Source organism: Sinohyriopsis cumingii, chromosome 6 (assembly GCF_028554795.1).
Source record: "Sinohyriopsis cumingii isolate HCF-2022 chromosome 6, ASM2855479v2, whole genome shotgun sequence".
Classification (NCBI taxonomy): Eukaryota; Metazoa; Mollusca; class Bivalvia; order Unionida; family Unionidae; genus Sinohyriopsis; species Sinohyriopsis cumingii.
Window position 1 is genome coordinate 84,347,045 of NC_142966.1, and position 11,751 is coordinate 84,358,795.

An 11,751-nucleotide genomic window follows, 5' to 3' on the forward strand; every position below is an offset into this window, starting at 1 on the left:
CTTGATGGCGTTGGAGGTACTTCTCACACAATATTCTGAGGTTGAATATCTACTCTGTTGTGCTGCGTCCTGCTCTGAACCCTGCCTGCTCCTCGGCATTGATCTTTTCAGCCTGTGGCTATAGTCTTTTCAGCATTATCCTTAACATGACTTTGCTTGGGTGGCTTATAAGACTGATTGCAAGCTACCGTTCTTGGGAAGGTTGATGATCAGTGATTGGGTCCATGGTGATGGTCATGCCCCTGGTCAGAGATGTTTGTAAGGGCTGACATGCTGTCCACTCCTGCTGACTTCCTCTTTTTTAGCGATCTCACTGCGGCTTCTACTTCGTCACATAGGATAGGGTGGTTTTCATTGTTAGTTGCTGGAGGGACGTTAAGTACCTATGGATCTATTGTAACTCGGTGGTTGTAAAGCTCTACGCAGTACTCTGCCTATCGTTCCAGAATATCCTTTTCTTCTGTGAGGCAGTTTCCGGTTTTGTCCTGTTCCATTTCTCGAGGTCAAAGTTTATTCTTGTGCGGTGCTCTTTCTTGGCCTTCTTTAGATGTAGTCTGAAGGTCATCATCACGAGATCATGGTCACTTCCTATGTCGGCTCCGGGAAAGCTTTTAGTCTTGGCTATGTTTACACTTAACTGACGCCCCTCTTCACCATGATGTAGTTGATCTGCCTGTGATGGTCTTCGCTTGGGCTGTGCCATGTCCATCTTCTAGATACGTTTGATATATATATTGGATCTAATTATATCTGATTTAATATATATTTATTTCACTTTAATTGTTTGTTTCTCAGTTTTATTTTTTAAATATTTTTCATTACATGATATTTTAATGTAAATTTCTTTACTGTAGATGACACATTTTCCAGAAAATAGTTTGACCTAGACTGTTTGTTTTAGATTAAAAATTTAGTAACAGCCAGGTCAACAAGTTCTTATTTTATTTATTTTTATTGTTGGACTTACAAGAGTGAGAATGATGCTGCATTGAATTCGTGACCCAAGACTTGTAAATAATTTCTAGTGAAGTAAACAACTTTTATTCTCGGAGTAAAATTATTGGTCTTATCACTGACATGCAAGGGCTACGTAATGTTTTTAATATGTAAACATAACCTTGTGACCATTATCCGGGGCGTACAATTCAAGTTTTAAACCATCGTATTAGAGAAGTAAACACAGCTGGGCTTTTATCTTTACACTGGAAGGTGTTGTGTCATTTGGAGTTATTTCAAATTACTTGGATTCAAAAGGATTAATTCTTTTTCCTGGAAAATACGTGTGCTTATATAAGATTATTAAACAAAGACAGCTCTTATAAACATTTATTCAGATTTCCAAAACAGTAGTGATATTTCTTGTTTCTACAAGGAACTGTAGATTCAACATTATATGATACAGCATACGTCATCGTCTTCCATCTTGGATTCTTCGTCGGGACTCGAACTTGAAATCATTAGAACCTTTTATTATTAGGATTTCTAAACTTTTATTCATGTATTGCTCTTGGATTATTTTTGGATTTGATTCTTAAAACTGTAAGTTCATATTTTTTAATTTTTACAGAATTTGTCCAGGGAAAAAACTTATTATATTTTTCAAAGCTTCTTGTTTTCACTCTTTCTTGTATTACTGTGTATTCGAGCCTAAACACGTAAAACTTTGTGTTTACCGAAGGTGTTTGCCAGCATAAGGTCGTTGAAAGTTGCTTTCCTTGTTAGTTGTCAATACTGAACTAACTATTGAATAGCTAATATGATAACATTATAGAAATACGATTTAGCAGCCTGCACAGGTTTGATATGCTTACACCTTTGTTGCAGAGGGCAAAATTATTATATAGGTCTGATTCAAACATCTGTAACAACTCTACATTTTATGTCTAACTTACCACCCTTACTAAGATAATTTCAATCAGAAAAATAGTTAACGCAAGCCTACAGCAAATTGTCCATCGTATGCCAAGCAGCTCTCTCAAATATTTGTTTAAACTAAAAACATGTCTTCTGGGATATATTCCGTCATCTTATACGTGTTTACAATATTCAGAAATAGGATCAAAAGTGAAAAGATCCGTTGCATTCAAGAAATAAGTTTTCATAAGTTTGAAACAGAAAATATAATTGGATATAAATATGAAGAGTTTCCTTCACCTCTAATTATTCCGTTCATGCAATATTCAATACTGAGTATTAATACGTGATTACGATGATTGCGGTAAGAGTAATATTTTGATTTGCTGATCTGGAGCTATTAGACATGCAATATTTTGATATTATTGCTTTCTACTGATGGAACACTTCTTCTGTAGAATATTTTAATGAGGCAACGTTCCCGAGCCGAAGATGATGGAAGCTTAATCCAGCTAAAGATACTTTGCTAAGATAGTTAATAAAGGAGAAGGCAATACTAAATTTGGTACATGACTTGATGTCGTGTGACATCGTGTGACGTAATACAAAGTTGGCGCATGTCAATAGTGGCCACTGCATTAGTTCTAATTTACGTATAGCATCCAGTTGTAAAGGGGACATACAGACCGTCCTAATAAAGACCCTGTTGTCAGCCAAGTAGAAATCGTGATGTATTATGGGGTACACTAAATATGCATAGCGCATCATTGTGACGTTTTAATAAATATGCGACGTCATAGCGTTATAATCGTCTCCGAGATGAAAATTAAATTTCAAGTTGTTTTTTGTTTGCTTAAAAAACTTTAACTAAATGATGTAAAGAATAATTATAGAAGTTTGCTTCAGTCAATATAATACATTATATTCACTTCCAAATGTTAACCACCAGTTGTCGATGTTTTGCCTGTCAGATGCATTCTTGTTGATCTCTATTATAACTTTTTAGACACAGTAACACCTAATGAAAACTACAATAAATATCTTCATAAGATCTATCAAATATATATTTTCTCTGTTCCAGACTTCGTCCAATGAAATCGTCTATACAAATCAACTAATGCAGCCAATCACTGACCCCAATTTCCCGTTTATTGTATTCAACCACAAGTGGCGAGTTGAAACGCGTTGCACTGTTCCTCTTTCTGATCAAAGTGCTTCAATCGGCATACATCCGTCCGAAGGTCAGGCAGGTTCAGTTATCGATAACGGTCACCATAGTCTCACTAGCAGCTCCCAGGGGGTCAGCTTTGTATACCACTTTTATACGGATCCAGCTTTTCATTATGAAATAAGCAATGCATACGTGCCTTTCGGACATGAATTGTATGTAAAACTCGTCTATCCTTCTCAGAACAGCAATGTGAAGATGAGAGTAGATACATGCACTGTATTTGATTCAACATCGCCATCGCACACTTTCACCCTGATTAAAGATGGGTAGGTTTAATAGTAGTATCAGTAGTAGTAGTGGTGTTGGTGATGGTAATAGTAGTAGTTGTAATAGTAATATGAATATCATTAACATAATCATCATCAATATTATTATGTATACGATTTACATATATAATATTATTTCAATATCAATAGCATGGTAGTGCTGTCACACACACACACACACACACACGCACACACACACACACACACATTCTCTCTCACACACACACACACACACACACACACACATATATATATATATATATATATATATATATATATATATATATATATATATATATATATATATATATATATATATATATATATATAACTACGTGTGAGTGCGTGTTTATGTGTGTGTGCGTGTGTACAAGACGAAATCAGCAATATATTCTTATCTTATTCCTCCAATAGCTTTGGCATCATCGTCATGGATACTCGTATGATATGTATATCATAATGTCAAACATCGTCATTGATACTCGTATTGTATGTATATAATACTTTCAGTAACTTAGTTGTTATGTCAATTGCAAATGTTTTGCAGGGCGAGATATCTTCTCTAATTATATACAACACTTGTACAGAAATACATATTTACAAGAAAAAAGAAACAATGAAACAACCTTCATAGCCCGACGCTAAACAAAGCCCAACAAACTGCACATGACTACATTTAATACAGTCCCTGTAAAGCACGTTGTGATGGTGCATCAATGTATGGTCATGTTGTGAAAACGTATCATTGTATCGATCCAATGTAGCAAGCATCAGGCTTTAATTTTTTTATGAATCTCGGATAATTAGTTATAATTGTTATGGTCTAACTGACGAGTACGTATGAAATAAAGTTCCTTATTTCCTTAAATATTCGTTATCAGCAACTCATTTAAATGGGAAGGACCTTGAAGTTTCCTCTTGAACACTCATGTAGATGTTTGTTAACTTTCAATAATATGCGATATTATTTTCTTGTTTGCTGGGATCATACTGTCGTTCTCTTTCTTAGTTTGTGTTTCTTCTGATCTAAGTAGAAAGTTTCACATTTAAAACAAAACAATACATACATAACATATTTGTAGAGTTGCGATCCGTGTCCGGTTTAAATATATTGCTTATTTTAAATTGAACTGCTTTCCTTTGCTATAGTAGAACAAACTTTACATCTTCTCGTACAAACATTTGTTTTGTTGTCCCATTTTCAACTAAGTTAATTTAGGACTAGTAAGGATTTGTTTTCAATTATTAGGTTGCATATATTGTTTGAAGTTTTCATTCGCTCCAAATTGCTACATCGAAGAAATTGTTCAAATATTCGTACAATAGGGATGCTATTAGTGTTGTGTTGCTTGTAAGTTGTTATTAATGGAATTACAGTTGATGAGAGTTTAATATTTTCATGATTATTTCCCTTGCTTGGTTCATTTCTTTCCTCCATTAGTATTGTTTGATTGGTAATTTGATTGGTAATTTTCTCTGGGTAGTTTTTGAATGCAAAGTTATTGCTGTAATTCATTTGTCCTCTGTACAAGATTAAAATGATCGCTCGGTGGCCTAAGTGGTTAGAGCGTCTACCTTGGATGCGGGTGGTGGTGGATTCGAATCCCGGCCGAGCCGTACCAAAGACTTAGAAAAATGGTACTAGCCTCGCTCGCTTGATGTTCAGTATTAAGAGTTTAATGTTAGGACTGGTCGGCTTGGTGTCATGATAATGTGAGATGAGACATGATGCTACAAGTCTGAAGCAGGTTGAGCCAGTATTAGATATAACTATAAACTTTCACACTGCAGTAGCGATTAGTACCGGATTTAACCCTGTGGAGGCCCTTAGGCAGTCGAAGTCTTGGGGCCCATTCGCAAATTATTTCCTAATACTTTTTATCAATATTATTTTGATCCGTTGTCGCGAGGCCCCTAGGCCGGTGCCTATTCTGCCTATTTGGTAATCCGGCACTGGTAGTGATATGACTAAAATTGTTAAAGAGACGTTAAAAATCCAAAATATCACACACACACACACACACACGATAAAATGAATATCACTTTGCTATGTTTTGTATGACAGGATTTAAAGTTAAGATTGTTACTTGTATCAGTAGATTTACTATAAATATTAATAGACAAACAAGTCCCAAATAATTTAAATAGTATGCCCAATATATAATTACTTATTTCACTATCAGGTTTGTGAATTTTAAAGCTGAATGTGAGTTACTCAGTTTGTTGAAGAATTCGTCTGTAATGAAATACATTATCCCTAAATACTTGTCAGTGTTTCTCCCTCATTTTGTCAGCTAATGTTTTATCCATGTACTCAAATACTAATGTAACACAGATTTGCGCCACGTCGAACCGTGAATATGTGCTTTCACTTTTCGTCTTTAGCCATAATTTCACTGCTTCTTTTCCAAGATCATGTAGAATATTTGTCTATAGGTTTACTGTATCAAAAGTAGCACATGTTGATCTTTCGTTCACGATGTCTGAGAAATGACTGAGAAAATCAATATAATATATAAGGAAACTAAGAAGTTCTTTGCAAAGTGGTTCTAATATCATATCAAGCTAATGACTTAGTCTTAAGCTGCAACTATTATGTTCTCCTATAATATGTGGACATTTTAAAGTTTTAAGCCTAGTTATTATTACATATTCCGAATTTTGCCTATGGATTAATTCGGTGAAGGATTTACTTGGGTGCATTTTGGCGAGGCCGTAATGGTAACTTGTAACATGTTTTAAATTCGTAAAATAAATTTTGTTCGTCCTTATTTTTCAGTTACTTGGTTTGATTATATTCCCATGTTCGTGTAGGCTTCCATTGATTTCATGGTAGAACTCCGTGTCATTGAGCATTTATAATACCTTTATTCACTAAACTTATGTTTCTGCTGTAAAGTTATATTACTTTCGGATGAACCTATTTTCCCTGGGCTCCTGTTGGCCGATAAATCCAAAGCGCTCATCTTTACTGATCTCACCTCTGTCCGCGTCTGTGTTCTTCTCCTATTTTCACATTTGTCATCTCGTTTTCTGTCACGCCCTGACTTGGTTCTTTGCTGCCGGTTTATTATGTGCATCCTTCGTCTCCAGCTCTGTCATACTGTTCTAAATAACAAGTTCTTGCTTTTTGCTTATATTACTCCATTTCTTCTAATTGCATCGATTTTTCTCCATGAAAACGATCTTTCATTTGTCTCATAATATTTTTTGCTCTTGATGCTTTGGTAATAGTGTGTTATAGGTAGATTTTTAGTGCATGCCCCGGTCTTACCCAATGCTGATAATTTGTGGTGTATAGTAAAATAAGTTGGATAGTGAAACAACAGTAACTTTAATATGTTGTCAAATCTACGTCTCAGAAAATTACTCAATAAAAACCCTGTACCATGTTTTATGACCAGTGTATCGATGAATTGATACAACGTATAAATTGACCAAGACAAATTAAAACCAAGTATATCTTGAAATCCGAGCTAAATATACCATCTTTGCTTATCCTTCAAAAATTTATACAGATTACTTTTGCATATAATTTAAAATATAGATGAAAACGTTTCACTTTCGAATAGGTGTGTTTGATATAGCTCCCATCAGATATAAAAAATAACCCTATTGATAATCAACCATGCACCAAGATTTCATTGAACAAATACATTATTACTGTGATGATATTCATACAAACATATACATTGTATTTATTTGCATTAACTATGTACTATAGTAGCTTAGTGCATTGACACATTTTCATGACAACCGTAAAAGGCTATACTGAGTGGATTTCAAACACATTATAATTAGTTTTAACTTTTTTTTAGAGACCACTCTATAAAAATGATACATTTTGATGACACACTAAATACCAGCAAGCCGTAGGCTAGCTTAACTCTGAGTCGTACAATTCTTACTTGTTTGAGCCAGTTACTTCAGTTTTGTCATGTACAGAAAACTAATCGATGGCTCGACGAATAGAAAGAAACACAACCAATTCTCATTAACAAACCGAGCCATAGATTATGGCATATGTATGTGTGTGTGATTTGGATTTTTAACTTAACTTAAAAAATAAATTCAGTCAAAACTCTATGATGTCTCCAGTGAGGCAGTATATAGTGATGTATAACACTGGGGCATCATGCCGCAGACATGTAGCATCATTTCCCACCCAGTCACATTATCCTGACACCAGGCCGACCAGTACTAACACTAACCTCTTATTGCTGTGCGCCAAGCGAGGTAGCTGCAAACACACTTTTATGTCTTTGATATGACTCGGCCAGGGTTCGAGCCAGCGACCTCTCGCATCCGGAGCGGACACTCTACCACTTAGGCCACCGGAACGGTCATTAGATTATAGCTTAGTGCATTCATGGACGAGAATATCACTCAAAATTTCAATGAAATCCGAATGATATATACTATCTTAAGATGAGGACATTTCGAATGGGTTCTTTGATATTGGAACGTTATATAATATTCACAACATACCATTTTATCCTCTGTCCTCGTTTTATTTTCCGACATCTCAAACTATAATTATTCAGTGTACATCGGTACATGATTTAAGAATTTCATCACTGGGCAAAGACTGGTATCTGAGGGGAAAGTGGAATTGCCCTGTCCTACACTTCAGCATATGAACGATTCTATTAATCTCGCCCTGTCAACGATGAAGTAGTTTACATAACTATAAATTATTCAGTTAAAAAATGCATTGACATTATTACGTACACGATTTCAAGGCATCCATTGACCATGATGCGACAGCGCTAGTAAAAGTAAAGTATGGATATGTTATCAAATTTCGTCGATGATGCGAAAGCGCTGCAAGGAGTAAAGTATGTCTCTTTTACTCTGATTCATAGTTAAATGAACACACAGACACACACACACACGCACTGGATATACGACAAAATATATAATATATTCGATGACAGCTGCGTCACTCTACCGTTTCTAGTAAAACCAGTAAAAATGAACATTCTCCAGTTTAGTGAAAGTACCGAATCCCTGTACTTTGTTACCTGGTGCACAGCTCCCATTTCGTGTGATATACACAAGGCCTACTATACACTCCGCTACTCGACCAAATAAGCAGGTGGCACAGGGTTTACTGGTTATGGTATCACTTTGCCAATTGTTTTTCAATAGACCTCAACGCTAATGTTTTGTGAAATAAATAAAATGTATATCCTACCTCAGCATGCGTGTCACACGCTGTCAAAGAGAACAATGTTATATTGTCAATTTGACAAGGACAGAACCAGCTACTAAATTACATAAAAGAAAGGTAACTCTGCTGCAACTAAATGGGGTAAGAGTTATCTAGTTACAAGAGGTCGACATATGCATTTTCAACAACGTGTATGACATAAAAAAATAATAAAAAAATACAGGATATGATCTAGATATGAATTAGCATAATCTCTCGTGTTGCAAAGACACTCAACATTTGTTCAAGCCTGACAGAAACTACAACTCTTACATAATGCACCAAGCACAGCTAGTTTTGTTGTTTATTTCTGAATGCAATGTTTCCTACATTTTAAGCTCCGACCACCTGGGGTTGTTCAATTGGGCATTGACTTGTCAGTTTATGTCTGGCACCAGGGAAGATGGGATAAGGCATATCATCAGAAAATATTGAAGCAGGGATCGACTTTAAATTTCGTTTGAAAGGAAATAAATTAAATCAAATATCCTTTCACGGTAATGCAAAAGTAAAACGGGAGACACTATTTTTGTTTTTATATAAAATTATATTCCTAAGTACATTTGCTGGAACAAACTTATAAGAAATTCATTTCGGAAATCAATTTGGCAGAAGGAGAGTAATAGCCAGGTTCTGTCTGCGATAACTATGTGTAGGCATTCAAGTGAAACGTTCCTAATTTGATGTCTATGTATGCGATAGGCAAGTCATATATTTTAGTTTCATAAAGACCACTCTAATGATTATCGAACCTCTGTATATTTTCCACTTCCACTACATGGCCAAAGAGTTTGGTTCCAACAGTATCTTGTTTAGAACAATTTATTGAAAGCGTTTTTAATCATCCGTTGGAATGCTCGTAGCATTATAAAAATGGAACAAAGAGTTTAAAATTATTTCATCGAGATAGCTTCGTTCAGATATATCTCGTCCAAACATACTGGCAGTTCCTTTTCAAATAGTTAATGCGTTGGTGTGTTATGTAAGCATTAAATTGGCTTTTAATGTTTGTGAGATTCACTGCCTTAAATGTATTCATTTTTTCTACGTTTCAATTATTTTACAGTTGCCCTGCAAGCGCAATGGTTCACCTCATTTTGACGCAACAGCACGAGACACGGTTTTCGTATCAAGTGTTCGAATTCCAGGACAGCAGCCACGATTTGACGGTAAATTGCAATGTTGCAATATGTGCTTACAATGACAACAGTCACAGATGTACCCTGGGATGTACGACAAAACGGGCAATGCTCCCGTCACAAGAATCAGGTCCAAATGCTACGTATCAAGTAAAAAGCAGAACGATGATATTAAAAATGGATGTCCCGGATGCTGTATTGTCCGCAGGTAATTGCCAGAAAATAGAAGCATCAAACATATGTATTAGACATATTCTCGTGTGAACCACATGAACTTTAAAGAAAATATGTATTCAATAATGGGGGGGGGGGGTATGATAACTGCCTGTGGAGATGCGTCAAAACATCTTTAGGACATTAACTATAAGGTGAGGTAGATAATTGTTTTAAGGTGAAAATATGCAAGAAAAGCTATTAAACAATGTAATAAGCATGTTCGTGAGTTGTGAATAATAAATTATATTTATGTAATATTACCATTTCTTCAAAATAAATCCCACTCCCCCTACTGAATTTCAAAATTAGAAGGAAAGTCTCCAAGCGTAGTCGACCTGTTATGTGCTTCTTCGGTGATCTGACGAGGAGAAGGTTACAATTTTGGTCAAATTGATGGTGGTCGTATTACGTCAATGATCATCAAATATTGCAGAAGGAAGATGGTGAACACCAATTCCACCATTTCTGCCTTAATTTATATATTGAAACAAGATAGCAAGCAGGGTGTCGCCAAAGTTTTCATATTTAGTCGGCTTGTGTGTGAAAGAATTGCTTCAGTTTAATAAACTTTTTTATTTTATGTGATTTAGATATATGTGATCAGAGCATCAAAATATACCCCAATTTAGTTGCGTTGCTGTAAACCAGCATTATGTGACAAATGATCGAAATACACTTGCTTAATGGATTTTCTGAATGTCATTTGCACGTCATGCTTCAGTCTTATCCATTACTTTCTTAACATTCTGAATATCGTTCATACCCGATAGCTAAGTATTTCTCCACGTAATAACCATTAGTTCTTATTTCATATGCAGTTCTCACATTTATAATACGTCTAACTTTATACGGCCACCCCCAACAAAACACCAACATATACCCCCAAGGTGGTGACTTATATTGCCTTATACCTGTTTGACATGGCGAAATAAATGTATTACAATTATCATCAGGTTACAACATACATTATTTGTTAGAACTAATGACAGCCTTTGTTTCATGATTATTTATTAAACTATGTGTTATATTTTTTTCAGGCACAAAAGATCTAAGGCGTGATATTCAGGATTCTCCTCCTGATACAAATCACAAACCATAGGCTGACAAGTTATTCACACGACACCGATGATACAGGAATCGAGTTTTCTTTTGTAACCATTTTTGGTATTAACCACAATGTGCATTAAATGGAAAACATAATATGAAAAAATCATGCAGAAATTATTTGTCAATGATATTATAATAATTAAAAAGACATTTGTTTTACAAAACGAAACAAGGATCTGGTAAATGTTTGAGAAAGGTATTAAATTGTTTTTCATGTAATTTGCCTTCTATTATCAGTGTAAGACAAAAAAAATCTGGGATTAAAAGAGAAATCATATATGATTTTTATGTGTTGTTCTGTTTATAAAATCTGTAATAATTGCAAACATTTTCGACCAAGGCATATGCTCCATGGAGCTAAATATACAACCTAGGTTTGTTCTAGGTGAAATCAGAAACAGTTATTTTCTGGTTCTGAATAATTTGTTACGGTAGATTGTAAAGGATGCATACTTTTCAAGCAAGAAGGAGGACTATCAATTTTAAACATATGACTTTTTCATATTGTTTAACTGTGTCCTGTCTCTGTTTGAGTTTACACACACACACACACACACACACACACACACACACACACATGTGACACAAAAGCTGTGACTTAGTGTTGGATGAAATAACAACGTTTACGAACGTTTCCACTTGAAGCAAGGTCATTGTTATGGGACACAGAGGTCTATACACAAAGGCACACACACACACACACACACACACACTCGCGCGCGCGCG

At 35.3% G+C, this 11,751-nt stretch overlaps 1 protein-coding gene across 1 annotated transcript in view; it reads left to right on the forward strand.

Annotated features, from left to right (window-relative positions):
* LOC149797354 (scavenger receptor cysteine-rich domain-containing protein DMBT1-like) overlaps positions 1–11,244 on the forward strand; it is a 147,087-nt gene extending 135,843 nt beyond the window's left edge. Inside the window, exons 19-21 of the mRNA XM_089962114.1 lie at positions 2,936–3,351; positions 9,630–9,910; positions 10,956–11,244. Coding sequence (XP_089818240.1) covers positions 2,936–3,351; positions 9,630–9,910; positions 10,956–11,017 — 759 coding nt within the window. The 3' untranslated portion in view covers positions 11,018–11,244. The remainder of the gene's footprint in view (positions 1–2,935; positions 3,352–9,629; positions 9,911–10,955) is intronic.
* Positions 11,245–11,751: the final 507 nt, after the last annotated feature.